The sequence below is a fragment of the Candoia aspera genome, chromosome 3, assembly GCF_035149785.1.
Source record: "Candoia aspera isolate rCanAsp1 chromosome 3, rCanAsp1.hap2, whole genome shotgun sequence".
NCBI classification, from domain to species: Eukaryota; Metazoa; Chordata; class Lepidosauria; order Squamata; family Boidae; genus Candoia; species Candoia aspera.
The window spans coordinates 208,889,877-208,916,134 of NC_086155.1; the positions used below are offsets into that span (position 1 = coordinate 208,889,877).

The 26,258-nt window shown below is 54.1% G+C and overlaps 1 protein-coding gene across 2 annotated transcripts; it reads right to left on the reverse strand.

The window, feature by feature from the left end:
• LOC134494547 (casein kinase II subunit alpha-like) lies at window positions 1–24,329 on the reverse strand. 2 transcript variants are annotated; one of them, XM_063299794.1, is made up of 14 exons: window positions 24,211–24,329; window positions 21,995–22,235; window positions 12,871–13,006; window positions 10,923–11,034; window positions 9,187–9,288; window positions 7,475–7,525; window positions 6,647–6,706; window positions 4,642–4,725; window positions 3,916–4,026; window positions 3,338–3,439; window positions 1,378–1,478; window positions 1,104–1,252; window positions 709–798; window positions 1–539 (listed from the first exon to the last, which is right to left on the reverse strand). In XM_063299794.1, exons 3-14 carry the CDS (start codon window positions 12,969–12,971, stop codon window positions 424–426), a joined length of 1,179 nt encoding a protein of 392 aa, XP_063155864.1. In that variant the 5' UTR covers window positions 12,972–13,006; window positions 21,995–22,235; window positions 24,211–24,329; the 3' UTR covers window positions 1–423. The 2 variants fall into 2 exon arrangements, with proteins under 2 accessions (XP_063155864.1, XP_063155865.1); XM_063299795.1 differs by lacking the exon at window positions 3,916–4,026.
• Window positions 24,330–26,258: the final 1,929 nt, after the last annotated feature.

The following is a 26,258-nucleotide window of genomic DNA, read 5'->3' on the forward strand; positions in this document are numbered from 1 at the left end:
TTTAGGGACATAGAAAATAAATTTTATTCTCCGCGTAGGTGTCCACACTGTAGTTGCATCACTAACCACGGCCCTCGTGGGAAGAATGCAGCTCACGTGCCCCAACACGAACCACAGAGAAGCCCCTGCCTGGAACAAGAGTCCGCGTTTGCTGTCACACCGAGGAGGAGGAGGAAGAGCGGTGGTGGCAGCGGCGGCAGCAGCAGCCTGGACTCGGCCCCTTGACATACGCAACAGAAACAAACAGAAAAACCGGATTCCAGAGGCAGACCCCCCTGTGCCCTGCCCCACCCCGCCTGGCCATTCTCCTGCCCACCCTGGATGGGCAAGAGTGCCATGCAGAGGGGGGCAGGTAGGGTGAGGAGGAGGAGGGCAAGGCAGTGGCCCGGGTGGTGCTTGAAGCCAGAGGCAGCTGTCGGGTGGTCAAGGCTGAGCTCCGGCGGCAGCAGGGACTGGTGAGGCCAGAGCGTTTGGAGAAGAGATGACGGGGGAGGCGGCCAAGCCACCGATCGGCTGAGAGGCAGACATGGAGGCGATCCCTGCACAGGGGACGGGAAGAGGGAGGAAAGGAAGAGCAGAGTCAAGGGGACTGTGTGGGAAGCCAGGGCCTCATCAGCCCTCCCTGGATGGCACACAGTGGCTACAGCAAGACCGCCCCCTGCTCTGGCTGGCACGCCCCTCCCCACCAAGCTGAGGCTGAGGTCCTACCTGCCAACATGCTGGAGGAGCTGACAGGCGTGTTAGCTGACGACAGCACGGTGGAGGAGGCCAGCCTGGCCGGATCCTTCACAATTGGATCTGCGCAGGGAGAGAGAAGGCGCAGTGATACAGGTGGACTTCTCCCTCCTTGGCACCCAGGAGGGGAGAGGGCAGCCCACCTGGCAGAACAATCCTGGATTTTAGTGGAAAGGGCAGCATGGGGTGGGCAGGGAGGAGGAACAGACTTGACAGAGAAGGCCCAGGAAGCTTTGCTGAGCAGAAGGGCCCCAAGGAGCCTCTGCGGAAGGGAAAGGCAGCCGAAAGGGCACGGCAGAGCTCTGTCGATGGGAACAGCCCATCCGAGGGGGTGGTGTACGCGGGGGAACCCTGACCAGACTACTCACAGAAGTACGGGTGCTCCATCGCCTCGCGGGCCGTCAACCGAGTCTGGTGGTCGTAGCGCAGCAGCTTGTCCAGGAAGTCCAGCGCCTCGGTGCTCACCAGGTGCTGGTTCTCGCTGTGCACAAAACGCTCCCACCGCTTGCGGGAATGCCTGCCCCGGAGGAGGAGGAGGAGGGGAGATTTCCAGGGCTATTTTTCACACCCTGGAAGTCTTTTACCCACAGCCGACCGATGGGAACCGTCCCTCAATGCCAAAACAGGAAGGGCCCTGCTCACCTGCCCAGAATGTCATTGAAGCGGGGGTCCAGTTCCACATTGTACTTGTCAATATAGTCATAGAGGTCCTCTGTGCCCAACACCTTGGCAATCCGCACCAACTGGGGAAGGAGCAAGAAAGGAAAAGGGGGTCACTCAATCACAGCCCAAAGCAGAACATTTTATAGGAATGTGGCAATGAAAGATGGAGGAAGGAGATAAAACTCCTCTCAATTTTATTTATTTATTATTTCAATTTATATAGCCACCCATCTCAAGTACGTGACTCTGGGCAGCTTACAACAATTTAAAACAATATAAAAAAACCAAAGTACAATATAAGAGTCATGTGTAAAACCACGGAAAAGCCATACTATACAATCAGCAGCCAAGGTATAAAAAGAACACCGACAATCAGCATAACCACTGTGCAGGTTCTACCACATGCCCGGATTCCCAAACCCGGTGGCAAAACCACGTCAAAGGCTAGTATAGTTGGGGCCAATCTGATCTCTGGGGGTGACGTTCCACAGGGTGGGTACCATGAAGAAAAGGCTCTCTTCCTTGGCCCAGCCAGATGGAACTCCCCACACACATGACCCAGAGTGTGCTTCTTCTGCTGGACCTCATGGGACTGGTTGATGTAATCAGGGAAAGGCAGTCCCTCAAATAACCCAGCCCCATGCCATGTGGGGCTTTATAGGTCATCACCAGCACCTTGAATGGAACCTGGAAGCAGACTGGCAGCCAGTGCAGCTCACAGAGCAGAGGTATAATGTGTGCTGATTGGGGAGCGCACATAACTGCCCACACAGCGGCATTCTGCACCAGCTGTAGCTTCCGAATGCTCTTCAAGGGCAGTCCCATCTAGAGTACATTACAGTGCTCCATTCAGGAAGTAATCAAGGCACGAGTGACCACGAGCAGAGCCTCCCAGCCCCGGAACGGGCACCACTGGCATGCAAAACAAAGTTGTGCAAAGGCCCTGCCAGCCACAGCTGCCACCGGTTCCTTGAACAGAAGCTGTGAGTTCAGGAGGACTCTCAAGTTGCACACAGGTCCTGTTTGGGGTAGCGCAACCCCATTCAGAACAAGAGGTGGAAAGTCCCCCAAACCACGGGGACATAAAACCACTCAGTCTTGCTTGGGTTGAGTTGAGGCCTGTTGTTCTCCATCCGAGCCCCCACAGCCTCCAGGCACGGAGGCAGGGCCTCCACAGCATCACCTAGTTGGCCAGGGTGGGGATGTAAACCTGGGTATCATCTGCGTACTGATGGTACCCCACCCGTGCCACTGGATGACCTCACCCAGCAGCTTCATGGAGATGTTAAACGGGGGCAGGGAAAGTAACGAACCCTGAGGGGTCCCACAAAGCAAGGGGACCACCCCATCAGCCCCAGAGGGAGGAAGAGAACCAGCACGGCACCCTTGTGTTTGTTTCTTTGAAGCCATCCCAGCCTTCTCCATCCATTGTCCCAATTCCCTCTTGGATGGCAGCAAGAGATTTGCCCCGGAAAAGGGAAGCAAGTGGCTGCCGGCTCTCGCCTCCAACGGAAGAGCCCCCTGGTCAGAGATGACACCCCGGCAGCCTGTTTTTGTGCCAATGGTGGACGACCCCAGGGCCGCCCGCTCAAGGCCGCCTCCTCTGCCTGCAATTAATTAATTAATTAATTAATTAGATTGATTGATTGATTTCTATAGCCGCCCATCTCAACAAGTGACTCTGGGCGGCTTACAACCATAAAACCATTGAAACCATTATAATTAAAAGTTAAAAATATAAAATAAATGCAAAATAAATACATATGGCTGCCAAGCGAGCGACGCATAGGTATTAAGCCTGCTTCCTTCGGAGCTGACCGTAAAGGCAGGAGGGCGAGCAGATGGGTGGACCCGGTTTGTCCCTGCGGGAGCCCGGGGAGGGCTCTGGCACGGGGGGGTGGGGCGGGGGGCGGGGGCGGGGCCAGCAGAGGGGCCTCACCTGGTCATAGTTGTCGTGGCCGTGGAAAAAAGGCTCCTTGCGGAAGACCATGCTGGCCAACATGCAGCCCAGGCTCCACATGTCCAGGCTGTAGTCGTACATCTGCAACAGGAAGTGGTGCGTGTGCGTGCGTGTGTCCAGGCAGGTACAAATGCCTTCCCCGCTCAGCGACCCAGGCAGGGACTCTTACCCTGCAAGTCGCCCTCCCCCCCGCACTCATTTCAGCAGAAGTGTCTCCAGAAGGCCAAGTGCGCCCCCCACGCCCTCTGGATTCAGGGGGCCTACTTCACTCCCACCAACCCCCTCCCCCAGATGTCCTGCTTGGGCACCCCGGTTGCCTGCAGAGGTGCCCCAGTGGCTTAAGGTCTTCCCCACCTCACAGATGGACTGGGAGGACTGGGAAAGGCGGGCAGAGCAGTGGCAGAGCAATGCTAAGGCTGCACCCGGCTCCCGTCACGCCAGGGGGCTCTCGCCGCCAGGCGCCCTCCTGGCCAGAGGACAAGTGACCTACCCAGGAAGGAGCGGTTCTGCCCTGCAGCTTCCCCCCGGGCAGGCCGCGCTCTGTGCTGCCGGCGTACCTGGTAATCCACCAGAAGCTCCGGCCCCTTGAAGTACCGGGAAGCCACCCTCACATTGTATTCCTGCCCCGGGTGGTAGAATTCTGCCAGGCCCCAGTCAATCAGGCGCAGCTGCAGCAGAAAGTGGAAGGGGGGCGGGGTTGAAAAAACAAAAATAAAAAGCCTCTGAGCACTAAAGCAAATTTTCTTGGGAGGAGCTAGCTACTCCTTGTTCCATTCCTTCCCGAAGATCAGGGGAGACATGGACTGGCATCCGGAAGCAGAAGCCAGCATGGTCCGGGACTGGAAGGCTCTGAGCTCAACTGGGAAGACCTGGGCTCACTTCAGAACACGGACAACTGCTTGGATGTCCCCCCGACCCCAGCCCCCGCAAGATGTCGCTGTGGATCCACAGGAGGACCGGGCAGCCAGAAGCTGTGGGAGCAGGCAAAGGGCTCAAGCCACCAACGCCAGAGGAGTTCAAGCCCAGAGATGGGAGCTCCACTCCAAGAAACTCTGGAACGGGGTCCCTGTGTGAACCTTAGCAGGCCAGATCCCAGGACGCAAGCTGTCCCGGCCTCCCATCAGCCGCTCTCTTCTTGGGCCCGTCCTTCTGACCCAGGACAGCCAACCGCCCCCTTACGCAAGGCGGTGGGAGAGACCAGGGCCTGCTGACCACCGTGCTGCGCTCGGTTCACCCAAGCACTCTGTGCACACTATGGACCGTGGCCTCAAAGATGACCTCACCTTCCGATGCTCGTGGTCGATCATCACATTGTGTGGCTTGACGTCCCGATGCATGACCCCCATGCTGTGGCAGTAATCCAGAGCCTGTGGGGGCGGGAGAAGAGAGGTGGCAGAGAAGAAAACCCCGGCTCTGCCCCCGCACCGGGAAGTGGAGGGGCGGCTCAAGACCCTGCTGGTGGGCCAAGGGCAGGCGCTGGGCTGCCTGGCCTTTCTGTAGCATGATGGCCAAGAAGCCAAGGCCTTTCGTAGAAAGTAATCTTATTATTCACTGAGACGCTGGAAAAGTGGGACGGGGCAGATCGCTCTGCTGCAGCAACTGGGAGAAGGGAAGCAAAGAGACAAGTGCGTGGACCAAGACCCCGGATGGTTCCCGAGCATTCTTGCTTGCTGCAGCTGTCCAGGCACACGGCTCTGAGTGAAGGCCAGTTGCCCACGAGTTCTCTCCTGCTTCATTTCAGGAGGGCAGGCGCTGGGGCCACCCAGGGAAGCCGGTTCCCAAGAGAACAGTGGCAGCAGCGGCTGGGTAGCGCGTGAATCCCTCGCCTGGCTCGCCAAGGGGAGCTTCCAAACATGCCCAGGATCAGTCTACCAAGGATAACCAGACAGAAATGCTGCGTATTTCGGAGGGAAGGACAGATGAGTCACTCCTGCGTATTTCAGGGACTGCCTCTTCCCGATCGCATCTACCTGTCCCATCAGGTCCATCAGGAGGGGTATGTCACGGGTCCTGTCTGCTAGAGAGTTCCATCTGAGGGGACCCACGTGGCATGCCTTTTCAGCTGTGGCTCCTGCCCTCTGGGACATCATCCCCCCCAGGGAGGTTAGCCCCATTCCTGTTAGCCTTTCAGGAGGCCCTGAAAACGTGGCTTTTCCAGCAGCCTTGAGGAACCCGTGGGGAACTGGCACGATGGTTATATTGCGCTTAGATGGATGTTCTTCTCCCACAACCTTGCTTTTATTTATGTTTCAAAGGTTTTTTTAACAGCTATGACATGGTTGGTTATATGCCACCCAGAGTCACGTTCAGTGAGATGGGCAGCTGAATGAATGAATGAATGAATGAATGAATGAATGAATGAAAGCAAGCAAGCAAGCAAGCAAGCAAGCAAGCAAGCTAGCTAGCTAGCTAGCTAGCTAGCTAGCTAGCTAGCTAGCTTCTTCCATTCTATGCAAATAAGTAATCTGCCTTAAACATAATTGTTAAAATATGAACAACAGGTTTTTCTAGCAGCTTAACCCCGAGTCATTTCATAGGATATGGCACACTGGAAGGGCCCAGCCCAATCTATAAAGCAGTTGGATGCCTGCAGATGGGATCAGAATGTGGATCTCTCCTTCAACTGGGCAGAGACGGGGAGGCAACTAAATACCAGCTGCCCAAGGGAACTTTGTGTTTGTGCATGCGTGCGTGCGTGTGTGCGAGACACACACAAGTAAAACCAAGTTTCTAGAGTAGCTCCATCTTTTCCAAATTACATGGCTGACCAGGGAAAGTGAGCACCAAAGACCCCCTGAGCCATCAGGGGCTAAAATTAATTTACTTAACCACAGTGCTGACTGGGTTTAGCTTCTTGCACATGTGCTGACATGCTCCTTTGTCCCAGGTAAGCATGTTGTGCAAACACAGCTCAGATGTTGCAAACATACAAAGCTGGCTTATAGTGTTGCCAGCTACCATCTCATCTCACTGCAATGGTTCTTCAAAGCCCCCTCCAGGTCCACCACACTTAGCTGGCATTGCCAGGGACTGAACCCAAGGCCTTAAGAAGTCTTTTATTCTCCTGAACTGAGCTCTAGACCTCTTTGTGGCTGCAGGACCAGGTACAGAAAGCACAAGTGGCAAATCCACCCCTCCTGGCTCTTCCCCAGTTCAATCCTGCACTCCTGGTATAGAGACCAAGGATTTGGGTTCCTCGGGTGGGAAAGGTAAGCTGCATCCCCCACCCTCAGTCTCTCCCGTACTCAAGGAGGAGACCTTCCCACAGAGTAACCCACCAACCCTTACCTTCAAGATTTCATACATGTAGAATCGAATATCAAAATCTGAAAGCGTCTGATACAATTGCTGCGAGGAAGAGGAAGAGGAAGAAGGATGATGGTGGAAGGGCAGTTAGCAAAACATCCTCTGGGCTCAGATCAACTTCTTTTTAATAGCAAAGCTCTATCCTAACTACACAAAGAGCCCCTGTGTATAAAAAATGCATCTCTCTGCCAGAGTATCTCCCCAGCCACCCATGAAGATTTAGGACCATTTGAAGGAAGTCCAAGGGTTAAGAGCAAGCTTTGGCACCTGCAAGGCTCTAACCCAGATGCCTTCCCCACACTGGTCCTCCTCTCGCTGCAACATGAAATAGAAATCATCACAGGGAAGTCACCAGCAGGCCCACGCTGGCCTCTTGGGGTGCTCCCCTTCACCAGAATGCAGAATCTGGAAAGGAGGCGCCATTCTGCTAATGGCACCACTTCTCTTGCGCTGCTTCACGCCCAAAACTGCCTCGCTTTGGGGAGGGGCCTGTCGCTCCTTCCCCTCTCCAGAACACGGAGTGCCCTGCTCCCCCCGCCAATGTTGTGCAGCCCTGGGACTTAATATGGAAGCTGAACGAGCAAAAGGACAGGGACGCAGTTCAGCCCACTGCCAGTTTGGCTACCCTGTTTGTGAGTGAAATCTGAGCCCCTCCTTGCCAGTTCACGGAACCTGCAGCCCTTCCTTCCTCCCAGTTCAGGGAACAATTAAGCAGCAGGACAGGCTCCAAGACGGAAGCAGCTTTTCCAGCCATCCTCCAGACCCATTCAAAGCCGCCTCGACTTGCACACCCAGCCAGCATCCTCTCACCTTAAAATCTGTGTTGTTGACATGCTCAAAAACCAGGGCGGGTGTCCGGGACTGCAGCGCCACATTTTCAGAGGCAGAGGGGAGAGAGTGGAAACAAAACAAGACAACAGAGGTTTAACCGCCTCACGGAAAGCAGTGCTCCCTTCTTTCTTTCACCTTCCTTATTTTGGCGATTGTGCTTCTTCTACGGCAGCGGTTCCCAACCCTTTTGGCAGACAATTCTTCCACGGACCAAGCGGTGGGGGGGAGGCAGGCCCGCAACTAGGGTCTGTGTCACCTGGGGCAAACATGGATTCTGCGCCCATTTTGGCACCCCCCCCAGTGCGGCACCTGGGGCACATGCCCTGCTTGCCCCCCCCCCCCCGTTGCGGCCCTGCTTGGCACCATCAGAAGGCAGGACTACCCACTCCAGCCTCCTTTTCTGGGCCTGGGCAGGGAGGTCCGCCACGATAAGGAAGAAGCGAAGCTGGAGGCGGCCAGGGGAGCAGGCCTCCCCTCGGGATCCTGCGGGGGGGGCAGAGAAGGTGAGCTGCTGCAGATGGACTGAGAGCCAATCAGGGCTCAGAAGCGAAGGACGGGCGCCAAGCAGCGGCTGGACTCCCCTCTTTGCACCAAGGGCAGTGGCTTCTCCAAGCGGGTGCCCCGTGCAAGTTGTCCTCCGCCCTGCCAAGTTCCCCCAGGCGGAGCAATCCCCGTTCGTGATCCTGCAAGCCTGCCCCCGCCAGCTTTTAACGCACCCTTCCGGAGCCCGAGACGCTCCGCATCGATGTCGCCCACCAGCCACCCACCAAGGCTGTGGCAGATCTGCCCACTGGCGCGCCCTGGGCAAGGCTTCGCAATGTGCGCCCACGCTCAGGCAGTGCTCCGGGGGAGAAGGGGAGGGGGACACCCCACCGCCCCTGCCCCTCCAAGCAGCACCTCGGCTTTGTTGAGCTGCTCGGCAGGGAAAACTTTACGTCGTGGTCAGATCCATCCTGGCAGCGAGCAGAAGGGGGAGAGGGCGAGGAGACTGCTCCCCCCATGTAAGACCCGATCCGGGGAGAAAAAAGGGGCAAGAGACTCGCTCACCCACCGCTCGCCTCCTGCTGTGCAGCCCGGTTCCTAACAGGTCACGGATCGGTACTGGTCCACGGCCCGGGGGTTGGGGACCCCCGTTCTACGGGACACAGCCACAAGGGAGAGAAGTTCCTGCCCATCTCTCCTTTGCAGCTGTGTCCCGTCGAACCAATTATCAGGCCCACATCCGGTGCCCTCAAAATAATCCCGGGCTACGCAGGGCTGGGTCTGATTCTCATTAGGGAGGAAAGGGAGACAGAGAGAGGGTCCCATCCCCGCGTGCAAAACGGGGGCCTGACCTGGAGCCAGGGGAGGGGCCTGCAGCAGAAAGGCGTCCCTTTGCGTTTCCTGCCTTGCTCCGTCGGGGGGGGGGGCAGGGACCAGCACAGCTGGCAGCAGCACCTCGAGCGAGACCCAGGCTGGGGGAGGGAAGACGCCACACCGCAGCCTCCTCGCTAGCCAATCAGGTGCTGGAAAGCTACATCTCCCAGCGTGCTGAAGGTGCCCTGGACGCAGGCATCCCCCTGCCAGGACTAGCCACGTTGCTCCTGGCAGAACCAGGTCCCCCATTCACATTGGCTGTCAACCAGCTCCAAGCGGCTCAGCCCTGCAGGCGCCCTGTCCACAATTAGGGTGAGGAAAGCATCACTCCTTACCACGGGGTCCTTGACTATGTCTAGAAGGTTGATGATATTAGGCCCTCCTCGGAGATTTTCCAGGATCTTAATCTCACGCTTGATTTTCTTCTTTTTTACTGGCTGAGGAAAGGGACACAGGTGTTACCCCTGGAAGTCAAAGGCCTGTGCCTGAAATGGCCTTCACCCGCCCATCTGGGACCACGCCGTGGGACATCTCCACACCCCCAGGGCCCTGAGCCTCTGGCTCAGTTCAGACATCGTGCCCAGGGAACGCGTGGCATCACGGAGTTGCTTCTCCACCTCCACTGGCCACCCACTCCTCTCCCCCGGGGCAGCGGCTCTGCAGGCAGAACTGGCAAAGCAGAGCTGGGCTTGGTCAGAGCCCGGTTACCAGCCCAGAGACGGCAAATGGTTCTAACTTCGAAACCTGCATTGCAAAGAGTGCAAAGCATTCCACCTTTGTTTGTTTCTTTGTCTGTTTGTTTGTCAAATTTATATGGCCACCAACCTCACACGATGTTACCCTGGGAGGCATACAATAAAACCTATTAAAACCTACTACAAAACCAATTAAAAACAATTAAAACAGTAAACAAAGATAAAAACAAGACCACAAGCCAGAGAACGTCACATATAATACAGCCAACATGCAGGCTCCCTATTACCAGAGGATCTCCAGGCTTGTTTAAAAAAAAAAAACAGGTTTTAAGGACTTTCCAGAAGCGCTGGGGCTAACCTCACGTCGGGATGATGCTCCCGACGAGAGGGCAGGTGCCATGGCAGAAAAGGCTCAGTTCCGGGGTCCCGTCAGATGGAGCTCTTTCGCAGATGGGTGCCGCAGCACGCCTCTCCTGCCAGACCGGACGAGATGGGCAGACGTAATCGGGGGGAGGCGGTCCCTCAGATAACTGGCCCCGTGCCATGGAGGGCTTTAAAAGTCAAAACCAGCACCTTGGACCCAGAAGCAGACTGGCGGCCAATGCAGCTTGCGCAGCAGCGGTGTAACACGTGTCCTCTTAGGGCACACATAACTGCCCGCGCCGCTGCATTTTGCACCAGCTGAAGCTTCTGCATACTCTTCAAGGGCAGCCCCATGTAGAGTACATTGCAGTAGTCCAATCAGGAGGTGACATGGGCATGAGTGACTGTGAGCAGAGCCTCCCAATCCAGGAAGGGCACACAACATGAAGTTGCACAAAGGCTGCATGAGTTGTGAGTCCAGGAGGACCCCCAGATTGCGTACCAGGTCTGTCATCCAGCCCCAAAGATGATAAAGTCCCAGATCTGGAAGGCCCTAAAACCCAGAGCCACTCCGTCTTGCCAGGGCTCAGCTGAAGCCTGTTGGTCCCCACCCAGACCCCTCCAGCCTCCAGGCACCGGGACAGGACACCCACAGCATTGCTTAATTCACCAGGGGCAGAAAGATTCAATTGAATATTGTTGGCATACGGATGACACCTCACCCCATGGCGATGGATGGTCCCCCCTAGCAGTTGTTAAACAGGAACGGAGAGCACCAAAGCCTGCAGCACCCCACACAGTAGGAGCTGAGGGTGGAACCCTTCACTCACATCCAGTAACTCAGCAACCTTCGCAGCAGCCCTGTCATGATCATCCCCATTTGGGAGCGAAGATGGGGGGTGGCCAAGAGAAGGGTGACGAACTCAGGACCTCCCCACCCATGCCACGGGTGAACGCACATCCCACACTGGAAGACACCCCAACCCCAATCAGGAAGATGCCGTCTGACACACCTTAAGGATTTTCACCACAACTTTCTCATTGTTAGTGATGTTGATGGCTTCAAAGACTTCGCTGTATTTGCCACGACCGAGTTTCCGCACAAGCTGGTAGTCATCTTGGTTACTGTCAAAATAAAGGAAAAGAGAGAGAACAAAATTAAGTTGCCAGATGCTCCCTTCCCAGGAGGCAAGGTCTCTTCATGGTTGCCCACTTGCTCACTCATTCCCCAGGGCCTGTCCGGGCAGATCCAGATCACCCAGTGGCCCGACATTCTTTTTTATCCCTTACCAACATTTCTGTGCTGCTCCATCCCAACCTACTTCTTCTTGAATTCCTTTTCCAGTCTTTCACCCAAGGAGCCAAAGGAAATCAAGTTGCCTTTTACATTAGTATCCCTCAAGGCATTTAGGGTGGAATTTAGGATGCCCTGGTTTTATCAACAAGAACCCTCTGAGCTAGGTTCAGCTGAAAAAGTACAATTAGCCAACGATTCCCAAGAAGTCTCAGGGTGAAAGGCTCCCCCACCTGTTGTGTCACATGGCCTTTTACAACACCCAGGCAAACAAGCCAACATTCAGTCTCTCAGCGGCCTAGGCTGGCCTTCCACAGCCAGATGCCCCTCGATTCCCATAACCTCTAGCCGGCGCTTTGAACAGCATCCGCAGGGCATCAGCTTAGAGAAGGAGGCACTTTGGCAGCCAAGTGCATCTAGTAACACTCAGCTGGTTCAGCTGGTACAGCTATGGCCTGCCTGGACAAGAGCAACTCTGCTAGAAGTAGATCCTCTATGTGTAACTTCAAAACTGAATTTCTGAAACTGCTCTACGCAGGTCTTCCTTGAAAGAGTGCAAAGATTGCAGCTGGAGTCCCTGCAGAACGCAGAGGCAATGCCTGGGGACAGGGCTCTGTGTGGCCTTCCAAGCGGCTGTGACTGTCTCACGAGGCCCCAGAGCAGCTCAGGACCAGTTTGTCTAAGGAGCTACCTGTTTCCATACAGACCTAAATCAGTGTTCACAGCTGGAGAAGGGGCCCTCCCGTCACTCGCTGGCGGCCAGTCAGCTCTTCCGTGGAGGCGACCGTTCTCCGCAGTGCCTCCTGCTTTGCGGAAGGGGCTTCCTTTGGGCTCAGGCAGGCCACCACAGCGCAACACTCTGCCAGCAGACTGGAAACGGATCTCTGCGCCTAGATTGCCTCTTGGCTTTACCAGCTAACGTAATTCTTGTTTTTTATTTTAAACAGTTGGCTGCTTTATCAGTTTTTGCTGGTAAGAGCGTATTTTGTTGATTAAATATTGCAAACTCATCTTTTTCAAAAAAAAAAAAAAGTAGTAAAAATGCTATAACTGGGCCACTGGCCAAACTACAGCAGGTCTCAAGAAACCCTGGACAGCCCTCTTTGGACTCAGGAGCCCTCGTGGCCTCTTCCAGCTCAGTGGCTCTATATCCTGACAAGGCCCTGCACGTCCCTCCCAACTCCCTGGGGCTCCTTACTGGACATCTCAATGTCCCCTCACTATTCCCACAACACCCTCCCCTTTCCCCCCTGGCCACCACCCCAATCCTGCAGGCCTCTCTGGTCACCCCAGGGGCTTTCCCTTCTGGCACCCACAAGGAGATAAACACCGTGGCCAGGAATGATTTTGAACTGCCTGCCATGCGGGGCGGGGGGTGGGGGGGAGATGACTGGACCATTTTGTATGGCCTTTGCCAAGACACAGACGAAGACCCAGCCTGGCCAGCTCCCACCCCAGAATTATGCGGGCTCAGCCTTCTTTCTCGCCTCTGCAGCTTGCCCATACCTTGGCCAGTCTCGTAGCCGGGAGGCTGGTGCGGCTGCTCCTGGACCAGTCAACAGAGCAGGGGAAGCCCAAGAAAAAGCCTGTTACTCCAGAGGCAGGGCCCAGTTGGGGGGGGATGGGGGGCGGGCTGTCAACCTTCTGCAGAACCCACTGCCACCTACCCCCACTCCACAACATGTGACTCGTAGTCCCAATACTCGCGGGGCCTCTGCGTGTTGACGTCTGTGTAGACTCTCGCTCGACTTGGTACCGGGCCCGACATGCTGTCCCAGAGTGAAGATCAGCACCACCGCTGCTCTGAAACAAGCAAGCAAATAAATCACCTGCACGGAAAGAGCAGAACAAGGGCAGAACTACTTTGTCCCTCTCCCTAGAAGGGAAGGGACCTTTGGCTCACAAGGAAAAGAGCCCCAGAATGGAATTCTGGGAGTTGAAGTCCACACATCTTAAACTCGCTGCAATGGAGAAGTGCTGCCCTAGAAGCCCAGGGGAACAGAGAAGGCACCCAGGCACACATCGGCATCGCTCCCTTCTGCGGCCTGGAGCATTCTGAGCATGTCCAGCTGAAGCAGGAGGAACTGGCACTTCCTGAGAACAAAGGCAGCTGCACGGAGTTCCAGGAAAGCCAAATCTCCCTTCAGATTTGGGGCTGCCTGGAAAGGGGATTTCAGGGAAGAGAGCAGGACGAACAATTCAGCGCTATTTGCCAGGTATTGATGCGTCAGCTGGGGGCAGCTCTCTGGGGTTTCAGCCTTGGCTGTTCCCCAGATCTGCCTCCCCAGGAAGACCCTCTGCTGTGTAAAGCCTCGAGCTTCTAGGAAGGAGTGAAGACGGTGGCCTCTCCCTCCCAAGCTGACAGGGCAGGCTGGGCGCTTCTCTCTCTCTCTCCTTGGGCCTTCAGGCCTCCTCTTCCTCCACTGGAGAAAAAGCAGTTGTGCAGCAGCGGGGCTGGCTCCCTTCCCAAGAGGCCTGTGGGGAGGCTCGCTGACCTTAACACCTCCCCATTGCATCAAATGCACATATTCTCCGCCTGGAGGCCAATTTCAAGGAGAGAAAGGAGCTCTCTGGTTTCTGAAGCTCTGCAGCAATTAAGGGAAGGCCCTGAAGAGCCATTGCAGAACCAGGAAGCTCAGCTAACTGCCTGCCAGGGTGGAGAGCGGCACGTGGCTTCAGCAGCCCGGGTTGGAACAAGACTGCAGCGAGAGCCAGCACGCCTCACTGTGCAGCAACAGTTCCCAGCCCAATGAAGAAGGGCTTCTGGGACCCACGGGGAGAGAGATTAGAACCTAAGCCACAAAGGGGCCTCTTCCGATGTGGAGATCCAGAACCTGCTGCCCACTCACCCCCCGTCCTCAAACCCTAATGAGCCCACTGCAGTCTTGGCTGGATTTCCCTTCCCTGACTCAACAGGAAGATGCTGGTGAGATTTCCACAAGGGCTGAACTTTGCTCCTATGCGGCCTTTTCTGACATGAATCCCTAACCAAAGGTGGCCTTGAATGTCCTCACATCTGGATTTTGGGCACAAACCCCTGGAGGATCCCATGAGCTATGATAATTGAGGGTATATATTCCAGCTAACCTTGGCTACCGACAGAAGGCGAAACCCTGTGTTGAAATATAACAGTGGCTTATGGGTCTTGGCTGGGCGCTGTTCCCTGACCAAACAAGGCCTCTTCATCCCACCAGGGTAACATCGGCTAGCAGCTCCTCCTCATGCAAGGTTGGCGACAGGCAGAGAGAAGCCAGAGTTTGACCGATGACACCCCGGAGACGAGCCCCACCGTGGCAGCTCTGCACAGCTCAAGGGCAGAATCTGCAGGTGAGCAAATGCAACCCACAGAAAATGAGAAACAGCAACCTTGGAGAGAAACCCTGAACTCATATCAAAGCAAAGGCGGCTGTCTTTAATCAGACCCTCAGCATCAGAGAGGCCGAAGCGAAGCACCACCAGCAAGGCAGGAAGGCAAGAGGGACTCCGGGCCACGCTCCCCAGCACGCAGGACAGGGAGACAGCGGGCTTGCCCTCCTGACCAAGCCCTTGATAGCTCTGGCCTTTCCCCAGAGTGGTCCTCTCCCTTTAACACTTGTTATTTGGAAGGGTTTATTATCTGAAGATCAGTCCTCCAAATGATCTTCCTTTACCTGTTAAGGAGATCCGAGTCAGCGCATTTAAGGAAAGTCTTTCTCTCCAATACTATGGAGAAGCAAATCCAACCGAGTGGGACCAAGAATCTGTTGCTGCATCTGCTGCTGGAGGAAGCCTGAAAGGGGCTTTGGGTGGGCCAGTCAGTAGGGAGAGTAAAGGACGGAGGGAAATGCAACCTCTGAGCCCCACTGTACCAAGTGGCAGAAGGACCAGCAGGTTTGGCCTAGGCAGCCAGTGCCCCACAGTCCTTTTCACCTTGGAAAGCAACCTACAGCATCCTTCAGAACAGGAAGCCCGAGGATTGGAAAACTGACAATCCAAGGGTGGCCATGGCCTCCTCTAAGAGCCTGGGGCCCTCACCTCCACCCAAGGGGACGCTGCCTCAGATTTCAGCCCAGTTCTCAGAACCTCATGGCACACAGCTATGCCAGGACTGCCACAACTGCTCACAAGCAGACAAAGCAATGCCACCCCATGCTTAAGAGCTGGAAAGCCAACCTTGATTTTGTCTGCCTTCCCCTGTCTTGTTTGTTTATGGGCTTATAAGGCAGGGCAACTTGCAAAAATGCAACTGCAGGAAGTATACATCAATAAAAAATAAAATTACACTGTTCCCTAACAACCAAAATGCCCAAAAATCGTCAAAAACAAATGGTTGGGGCACACCAACATAATATTCCACCTCCCAGGAGCAGCTCTTCCAACATTCCAGCCCCAACGTCTCCCCTCGCCTTCTCACTGAACTCCAGAAGCCGGAGTTTTCTTGAGGACAAGAAGGGCCCAACCGCTGTGCCTGGGCTGCAACACTTCAAGGAAGTGGGGCTGCACTAGTCAAATCCTCTCCAGATTAATAAAAGCCCAGCAATCTTACTACCCACACAGCAGAGAACAGGTCCAATTTTTCTCAACTTCTCCATGAATAGGTATTCATTCTATTTCTACAAAGCATCCAGTGCAGGAACCCTCTGCCTGCCAGAGACTGAAGTGAAAACATCTGGGCACCTGCTTGCTACCACTACCCATCCACCCGGGCAAGAATCGCATGAGAAGAAGGAAGCATCCCTGCCTCCTCCACACATCAAATTCATGGGCATCATGACAGCCTAACATGGGTGGGGCAAGCATAAGAACTTGCCCTGGAAGAGAGCTGTAGAACCTTGAGAAGAAGCCGCAGTGTTCTACTACGTATTTAAAAAATCATGGAGATGCTGAGACTTTGGACCTCCAAGCCTGCTACCCAACACAGAGTGGAGTCTAGGACAGGTGAGGAACCTCTAGAAATTTGGGGTGCAGTTTGTGTGTGTGTGAGAAGCATCTACCAAGGCACTGCAATTCAAATAGTTATCAAGAGTCTAGATCAAACTTCTAGATCTCCAGGTGATCAGAAGCAGGCTAGCCCTGGAGCAGCTCAATATGAAACTAAACCACCTTTATCTTCATCAATCTTTATTTTACTGAAGACGTCAAAAAGCTGGAGAGGAGATGCTGTCTTCCAAATAAGTACATACTTAGGTAATTCTGGATTCCAGACTGGAGGCAGGGAGGAGATGCTCTTCTACTACGCTGGGGTGGAGCTTTTCTTGATCTTCAGCTTTCACTCAAGAGGGGAAGGGGGGAGGGAACTGGTTGCACAAAGATACTTCAAAGGATGGCAGTAAGTATGAGGTTAGTGCTATCTACTTGAGCACCTTCCAACATCTGCATCAGGATGTTAGAGTAGTTATTAATTTATTAATTAATTTGCTTTATTTTATCGAACTTTATCACCACTCATCTCCCTCCCAAGGAGGGACTCTGGGCGGTTTACAATAAAACAGGCATTGCCACCAGAAATATCCTTATCTCTCAGCAACATTCTACTTTGCCAAAATCGCTTTTGAAAAACAATGGAGGAACCCACTTTTCTCCAAACAAAAGAGTTCTACGGACTCCATAATAGATGTTGATGAATGTTCCTGCTTCAAACTAATCCATTTCTAAAACTAAGTCTCTAAGGAACAGGTGAGAATGAAATCTTCTGCAGTTGCTGACCCTTTAGACCTAATCCAGACACAGCAGGGAACCCTGAAAGCAGTGCAAGAAAATTGAGCCTCATCATGAATATCTGTGTCCTCTGTCAACGATACGCATCAGGCAGAGATTGTCCACGGCAGTTTCCTTTCAATTCAGAGCAGCCATCCCGGAGAACTTGCAGCTCAGAAGTATCCTCTTGAGCCGCAGGATTGGTTCTCCCTGCAACAGCCGCAGGCAGCCCAATTTGGAGTTCCAGTATAGTTTAAGTATTTTATCCCTGAACACTCAACTCTTCCCCTTGCCAAAGACCAAAGATTAAATCTTTACTGGTAAATTCGGACACCATAAGCGAACAGAGTTGGGTGAATCAAAAGTTCAATGCAAGATCTAAAGGCAGGCAGCAAGAATTTAGTTGTGGTCAAGCATCTTGATGGGTCAGAAACATTCCTGTGCGCAGGCCCAGCAGAAGCAAATGTAGCTGGGTGGGCTTAAGACTCTCCCAGACCATCACCACGGGCTCCATGCCAGGAGATTCAAGCTTCCCACAAGTCAGCTCAGAGGGCAGGTTATTCCTTCCAGGGCACCTCTGTGCACCTCTTGGCCCTTCGCCAGCCCACCCAGTGATGCTGCTGCTCCTGCAATGGTTGTTCTGAGGAATCCAGGCCAGAGACGGGGGTCACAGGATCCATGCTTACAGAGCCACCTTTTTCTTGCTTACCATGCTAATCTTGGGTCAATGAAAGCACTAAGTTCCAAGGTCTCTCCTCATTTCTGTTTCGAGGGTCAGCCTTCTGCCAGGGATACAGTCTATAACATCTCCCTGCTTATTCCTTTCCAGGACTGAGCTCCTGAACCCTCATCTACTCCAAATATCCTCTTTCCCATTGAACCTCCTCTTCTCTACAAAGCAAATTCTTAATATATTTGGCCGCTCTTGAGCATGCAAGAAAGCCTAAGTCCTAGTCTTACGCTGCAGAACCAGCTGGCAGGGCTCTGATGCCCCGTCAAGGTTGCAAAGGGAAAGAAATGGCAGCGTAAGACTAGGACTCAGGCTTTCGTGACAGCAGCTTGCTTCTCTGCAAGGATGGAGGTCACAGTCACTGCCAAGAACTGCACCCATGTATGAAGCAGCACCAGATCATAATTCACATTCCTCCCAAAGCCTGTTTTTCCTTGCAACTGCAGCAGAGAGGATCAGGCTACAGAAACAAGAGTTGACCAGATGAGCCTTTTTACACATGCACTATAAGCCTGCAGAGGGATCCTCTCGTCACATCTTCCGTGGGAGTGATGAGGCCAAGGCCACCAGGCATGTGGGACATCAGGGCACACCTGCAAGTGTCAGTCAACCTGTTATCAACCCCTAGATGTGGTGGGTTGTGACTTCGGAAGAGGTTCAGGAAGAGCTCTACAAAGACCCCTTTCACACCCAGGAAAGGCCAGGATTGCCAAAGAGAAGTGCCTGTTCCCAACGGTTAGGCTGGAAATTCCACTGGCTGAGCCAAGCACTCCCTGGAGTGACAAGGATCAGGTGAAGCACCACCTCGGTTGCCGCAATACCCAGTGACACAGCAGTGCCCGGAAACCCGCTCTGCAAGAGTTCACAGCCGGTGCTCTAGAAAGGAATCTGGCAGCCCAAGGTTAAGTTCTGTTTGGACAGCAGGTTCCTACGCCTCGTTCTCGCCAGAGAAGACACGTATGTAGATACACGCACAGAGATTCAAACCAAAGCCAGAGCAAGAGGGCAGGAGAAGCAGAACTTCCACAAACTTTCTTTGAAGTTCCCATTCTCATTTCCTTTCCCTGGACAGAACTCGTATCTGCACGTAATCAGAGCGAAGCCGCAGAAAGCTAAGAAAACACAACGCCTACATTTGCACAGCACAGACAGCACCCAGTAGCTGAACGTGTTGACCTGGGCTTGCGCTTTTGGGCTTATCTACCACAGGGTGGTTTTTCAACATGACATTTGAGGTCTGCGCGGACAAGCCTCAAGGGTACTAATCCAATTTTATAGGATTCTGCACAATTAAATCAATATAATACACAGATCCACACTCATACCCTACCCCAGTGGCAAGGTATATAGTTGTATGCCCCTCTACTCTCACAGAAAAAGAAATTTACCGCCAAGTCCAACCCCATGCTCATTGCAAATTCCAAGCTTCAGTCCCCCACAAAGACTTTCCAGCCTCTAAACAAACCCACCCCCAAACCATAGAAATTGGTGCTAGAACCCTTCCAGACAAAGGGGAGTGGGAGATGGCAACCCCAGCTCTACCTGAGGGGGCAAGAGGTCGAGTTCTGCTGTTCGAAGAACTGCCCAGGCAGCAGTGAGAAGATGGGGAGATGAATGCAAGCTTTAATCCCAGTCCCTTGGAAAGGGGACAGGAACTGTCACTTCCTTTGCTGTAGCTTCTGTGCCTTGACAGATTAAGATCCATCCAGGGAGGGGGGGTAAATTTTTTTGGTGAGGTTTAAGAGTTCTGCAGGAGCACGGAGATAACCAAAGCAGGAACGGGTAGCAAGACTTGCACTGGTAAAGCACTGAACGCATCCTCTAGCCTGTCAGCTAGAGAAGCGGAAGGTTAGGACATTAAGTGATTCTGCAGCAATAGGATGCAATCCCAGATAGATCGATTTATATGAAATATATTGTCAGAGGGCCGGAGATTATGTTTATGGCCCAGGAGGAGGAGTTAGGGAATTAGGGGCTAGGTTACTGGACTCACGTTTTAAATGGCTGCCACCTGATACCAGAACTCTTGAATCAGACAGAGGACACAGTCCTTGAACAATTTTTGCAAGTCCTACCAGGTCCAGTTAGGTCCTGGGTTCAAGGACATCCTAAGTCAGAACGAGGGCAGAAGAGCTGGCAAAGGATAGTTCCGCAGCCTGGAAAGCAGAAAAGGCACCGCAGGGTTCCAGGTTAGCATTTGTTTGCTTGCTTGCTTGTTTGATACATATAGCTGCCCATCTCAAACCAGTGAGACATCCCAGGGCCAGAGGTGTAATTCCAAAGCCAAGAATCAAATCTCAAAAATCAAGTATCTTAAAGAGGGTCAAACATATTCCATATGCGAGTGCTTCTGATGGAGCAACTCAGCTTATACCAAGGAAAGGGATGTGCGACACCACCACAGGGAAACAGACTCAAGCTCAGAAGCAAGCAGGGGAAAGCCTCATGATTTCTTGTGTGGATGTGAATTCACAGTAACCACAGACCTTCAGCCACTCCTGTGCCTAGAAAAAGCGAAAAACACCTGCAGGAGTCTTACACACTGGTACCCTACGCTGCAGCCACGCAGGTTTGAGGTGCAACATTAGTCAGGAAAGCAGCAGTTTACTGTTCCCAGCTTTTTGTCTAGACAGGAAACTGGCCCAGAAATCATTAATGACCTCCATGAAACGTTGGGGCTCTTCTAAAAAAGAAGGGGATATATCCCCCCAAGATTCAAACAGCCCCCACCCTACTGTGTTTTGAAGGGCCCTGCAGTTTTTAAATGTTTTTAACCATTTGTAAACGGCCCAGAGTCACTGGGAGTTGAGCAGCACATACAGTTAATAAGTATCGTTATTATATGATGACCTATACTAAGCCATGGTTTCTGGCTGGCTGTCCACACATCCACCAGTAACTTTTAGCATTTTGTAATAACTCTAAGAGAAGCTCAATTAGCTCTGATTCCTCTGAGGAAAATGATCCCACGGGGGAAGAAGGGCCATTGGGCTGGCATCGGAGGGGGAGTCCTGCCATTACTAGACAACTCTAGGAAGGAGGACTGGGTGACAGAACCGGACGGAGATACATGGCGGTTGGCGACTAGCATGGATCCAGAACAGTAGTTTTCAAACTTGGCAATTTTAAAACGTTGAAGTAAAATGATGTCAATTGGGAGTCGAAGTCCACACATCTTAAAAGTTGCCAAGTTTGATGGTGGCTGCTGAAGATTGGTATTGGTTAAAAAGATAGCTGGCAAATCTATAATGGATCGTGCAGCATTTATACTGCAGGAGGCTTGCTAGTTGGAGAATGACCAGGAGTGGAACAGGGCAAGGCTGGGGAGGGCTGCTGAAGGCTTGAAGAGCAGGTGGCACTGTGGGTCCTGGTCAACCTGTCACAGGTTGCCTCTGGCGAAGGAGATGGGAGATAAGAGGTTTTACTAGCCAGAGAAGACCCAGTTGCCAGACTGACAGAGAGAGAGAAACTGCTGGCCAATTTTTAAAAGCACTTTCTTGATTCTAGATAGTAGTGGTTAGATCAGTGTTTCTCAACCTTGGAAGTTTAAGGTGCATGGACTTCAACTCCCAGAATTCCCCTGGGGGGAAGTCCACACATCTTAAAATTGCTAAGGTTGAGAAACACTGAGCTAGGTTATCTGGAACACAGAGAGTGATATTTAGAAACACAGAGAGGTACATATACACTGTGCTAAAAATATGTCTTGCAAACATAAAGGTGCTTAGAGAAGCTTTGGCTGCACAGCTCAACAAAGAGAGAAGAGTTCCAGTGCAGTTTAAAATCTAAAGCTTAACTTCAAATTGGAAGAGAAGGCACAAAGCAACGGTATGCAGCATTCTGATTATATTATGCTTAGGAAGTTTGGATGGGAAAGCATAACTAGATGCTATTTGTTTAATGAAGGGAAACGTTCTGAATGGGCATTTTGCAGTGAATTTTCTTTCACGTCCTGAGAATGCACAAAAAGCCCCCATCACAGGATTCCAGCGTCTTGCCAAGCCAATGGTTCTCCTGTTGAACTGCTTGTACAGTCAGGATGTTTGTGCCAACGTTTCAAGAACATCCAGCGTACCAGGCAGGGGACAGACAACAACCACAGCACCCAGCCACACGAATAAGCCACAGCACAGATCCCCATAAGCCACAGTTATGCCAGAGTAAACATAGCACTTTCCTTTCTGAATTCACGGCCTGGAGAGCTGCTCTTACATTCCACTTTCGTAATGACCACCTAGAGAAGATCATTCATGGAACATGCATAGGAGATAAAAATAAATAGAATGCAAACAAGGAGTTCACATCTGCACACAGACACAGGTCCCCAAATCTCAGGGAGAAAAGATTTGTGGACTCAGGTCATCAACAGCAGCAGAAACAAGTACCTCGAGTCTGCTTTAATCTGTAGCCCCAATGCCACTGGGCGCTGCCCTGCGAGAGGCAGAGCAAGGCACACACAGCATTCCAGGCAGGGAGGAGGGTTGGGGGGTGACGCTGGCCACGCAGCGCTCGGGTGTGGCAGGGTGCTCCCACGCCGTCAGCAGCAGGGTCCCATCTGGCACAATGGGAGCAAAACCAAAGGAGGTTCCCAGAATCCAGGCATTCGGTTACAGCATCGCCCTGTTCCTGAAACAACAGGAAATAATTTCCATGGGTTTTCATCTTCTCCACCTTCCCCAAATATTTGTTTTACACTTCTCTCCTGCATGCTTAGCACAAAAACTTATATGGTAATAACAACAATTTAAAAATGTAACACATCACTCACAAGTAGCTAGAAGCGAACAAAATTTTATAGGAATCCTAAAGTTTCCTCCAGATAGGGCCCAGGAGCTAGATAAATCCAGAAGCATATGTGAACATGGGTCTTAGATAGGGACAAAGGTACCAGATCAAGCTAGATGCTAAAAGCCAATTGCTTACAAAAGAAAACAACAATGAAATCTTCACAGATCTCAGTGGACACAAGGACTACATTACCAGCAGGTTCAGGGACAAAAATAACAGAAAACAGTGCTTCTTAATGAATGGCCAATTTAGGGAGGGCCATCACCCTTCTCCTGCTATCCTGAGTCAAGAGCAGCAGGGAGACGACCAAGGAAAGGCTTTAGCGTGGAGGCAGAACCCTTTCTGTGTATGTGGGAACGAGGGCTTCCGTCTCCAAGGTCTTTCTGAAGGGGCAGCAGACAGGGAAGAGCCAGGACCCAAGATGCTTCAGGACTCTCCTTCCTAAACTGGTGCCCCCAGATAGGTTGGACTGCATGTCCCATCACCCGCAGCCACATGACCAATGACCATGCTGGTACAGGAAGCAGAGTGCAATCAAGTAAGTCAGGAGGCACTTGTTTGGTGAAGACAGGGAATGATAACACCAGGCCAGGTGAGTAATTCAAAGGGAACTGAATTGCCTTAGGAGGCCGCTTCCTAAGAACCCTAGGGAAGAAGTGTGCAGACGGAATATCTATGGATGCAACAAGCTTAAGGATATAGGTCAGCCTTATCCCAATCCCAAGCCAACCTGGCTGATTCAGAGAAGCCCAGTAAGCATCTGAACCGAAGCAGGGCAATCTTAATGCAAACGAAATTCAAATTAACTGAAGCTTTGGGATTTGGAGCTATGCGTTAAAAGAGTTTCACACACGGTGCCAGGCCACGGCTTGTACGCCTTCACACAACCCAACACGCTGAGCCCAACAAAGCAAAAAGCGACATGGCTTGGTGTGTTATGTGAACCAGGGCGTTATGGCGGACGCAGATCCACATCGGGAACTAGCCGCCTGCATTTTAGCCTTGCGAACGCAGGCCGTGGAGCCGGGGTTCAGGAAGCCGGGCTGATTATCTCGGTTTAACCACGGGTAAGGCTCAGGCAGAGGCCAAGGGGCTGCGCAGAAAAGGATGCCCTTCTCCCCCAAGGCTACATGTGTGGAACGAGATGGGCAGGAACAGCAGAAAAGCCAGGGTTTCGGGTCTGACTTACAACCACGGGGCTGGAGAGGCGCCGGGGTGTTTTGAGACGGGCTGCCGGAGGGCGGAGGGCTCTTGGCCAGTCCTCCCCCCGGGAGCCACGGGAGGACCGAGGCCAGGAAGATCCGCGAAGGGACGGGCAACCCTCCTCCGGCCAGAGCTCCTGCCCCCACGCTTATATGGGGCCCTTTACAGGACGGGGGGTCTCCCGTCATTCTACCTCCACAACATCCCGGGGGGCGAGAGCGCGACGGCCCGAAGTCCCCCGGAAACTGCCACGGGGGGGGGCGCGGGTCCCGCTCCAGCGCGCGCTCTCTGCGGAGCGCGCCTTCCCCGCACCCGAAGAGCCCCCGACCCGCCTCGCCCGAAAACTTCGGAGCCGCCGGCCCCGCCCGCAGCCCGCGAATTCAGCGGCCCGGAGCCGGGGCCGTCGCTGCCCCGCGGCGGGGGCCTTCCCCAAGCGGGCGCCCGCATCGGGCCGGAGCGCGAGCGCGCCGCTGCAGGGAGGGCGCCGCTTGCGAAGGCCGCCTCCCCGCCCCCGACGGCCTCCCGCGCAGCCCCGCCGCCTCCACCGCGGCCCCCTCCCCGCCACTCCCGGGGACCTCCCCCCGACCCGGGCTCCCCTGCGGCCCGTTACCTCGCCGGGCCGCGCGAGAGGCGGCGACGAGGAGGGCGGGCGGGTCTCTCGCGGGTCCGCTCCTGGGGGGAGGGGGCGGCCTCTCTCAGCCTGCCGCGGGGGGAGACAATATGGCGGCGGCGGCGGGCGGCGGCGGCGGAAGCGCGAGCGGGCGAGCGAGCGGGAGCGGCAGGAAGAAGCGGCTTCCCCGCCGGGCCGCCAGGGGGCAGCTTCCGTTCCCCGGCCACAGAGCGCGAGGCGGGCAGAGCGGGCGCGGCGGTTTGGCCGCGCGGGCCGCCACCGAGGCGGGTTCCGGAGCTCGTCCTGCGGAGCGGCGCCGGCGGGGGACGATGGGCTCGCGCTTTGGCCGTGAAGCGAGGCGAGCTGCCGGGGTCTGTCTGCAGCCTGGGAGCGCGGCTGCCCCCGAGAGCGGAGCGCCCGTGCCCCGGCCCGGGCCCGCCAGTGAGCCCGGCTCTGCGGCGGGACCGCGGCCTCGTTGGAGCGGGGCGCCTCCGGGGCGCAGGAGCAAGGCGGTGCGAGGGGTCGGCCCTCTTCCCCGGTCCCGCCCGCGGCCTCGCCTGGCAGGCACCGGCCAAGCAAGGCGGCGCCCCCCCATGGGTGGCGGGAAAGGGGGCCCAGAGCTTCTCCGGTATCTGCGGGGCGGGGTGGCGTTCCGGGTCCGCGCCTCGGAGACCACCTCGTAGCGCTGGAAAGAGGCCCGAAAGGGCCGTGAGCCTCGCGGGGGCGGCCGGAGCAGCGCCCGTACGAAGGGCCTGCGACGCTGGAGGTGGCGGGAGGCACTCAGGTACGCCCCCGGGGCGAAGGCGGAGAGGGAGGCTCTTCCTCGTGGGAGACGCTGGAGCTTTACACTCCTTGGCTGAACCGGGATTCGCCGCCATCAGATTTACCAGTCGCCACCAGTGTGGACGGTTTTAAAAGGGATGCGACAGATTCATGGGAATCAAGCTATCAAACAGTTCCTAGGCTCACTCATTCTTTGATTATGTGCCATCAAGTCGCTTTCGAGTGCTAACGACCACATAGATACTCTTTACTACCTCTAAAAGTAGTAGGCAGGTACTACTGAAGATATCAAAGGAGGTGGAGAGCTGCTGCCTTTTAGGATCAACCATCAACTGTAAAGGAACCAGCAGTCAAGAAAGATGGGGCAGGCTAGTGCTTGGCAGAGCAGCCATGAAGACTTTGGAAAAAGACAGTCAGGAAAGATCTTCAGATGCCATGATGTGTCTATACCTACAAAGATCAGAATCATGCAAGCCGTGGTATTCCCTGCGATGCTCTCTGGAAGCACAAGTTGGACTTTGAAGAAGCAGGATAGGAAGAGCATTGACACTTTTGAACTTGGATGTTGGAGAAGACTCCTGAGTATGCAGTACCATGGACAGCCAAGAAAACAAATCAATGGATCAGCGAACAAATCAACCCAGAGTTCTCACTTGAGGCACCAATGACCAGGCTCAAATTATCCTACTTTGGACACACTATGCTAAGGCCCGGCTCTCTGGAACAGGGCCTGGTGCTGGGAAAGGTGGAAGGAGAGAGGACGATGACGGCCAGCAGCCAGGTGGATGGGTTCAGTTACAGTAGAGATGAATTCGCCATTGGGAGACCTGAAAGACCAGGTTAGGGAGAGATTGTCACGGAGAAAATCTGTGTGGTGGCTTGGAGTTGAACAGAATTTGATGGCGCGTAATCAACCAGCAGGTAGCTGCTGGGGAACAAGAGTAAGAGAGGGCATCTGCTTCCCTGTCCTTGCTCAAGAACTTCCCAACGCGTTTTATTGGCCACAGAGAGTGGGACTACAGACAGCAATGGATGAGGCCTTTAGCTGGCTGACATGCGGATGGCGAGCTCCAGAGTGGTGGTGACAGAGGCAGAGATGATTTGAGAGTCAACATAGAGGGGCACTTGGGGGGTGGGGGATAGGGAGTGGGCTGAGGCATTGCCTTTGGCTTGGTCCTCGCGGCTGCGGCTCCCCTCCCCTGGTTTGCCCAGGTAGCCATTTTGCCTTCTTCCTCGGCTGGAAAACAGAGGGACTGCAAACTCAC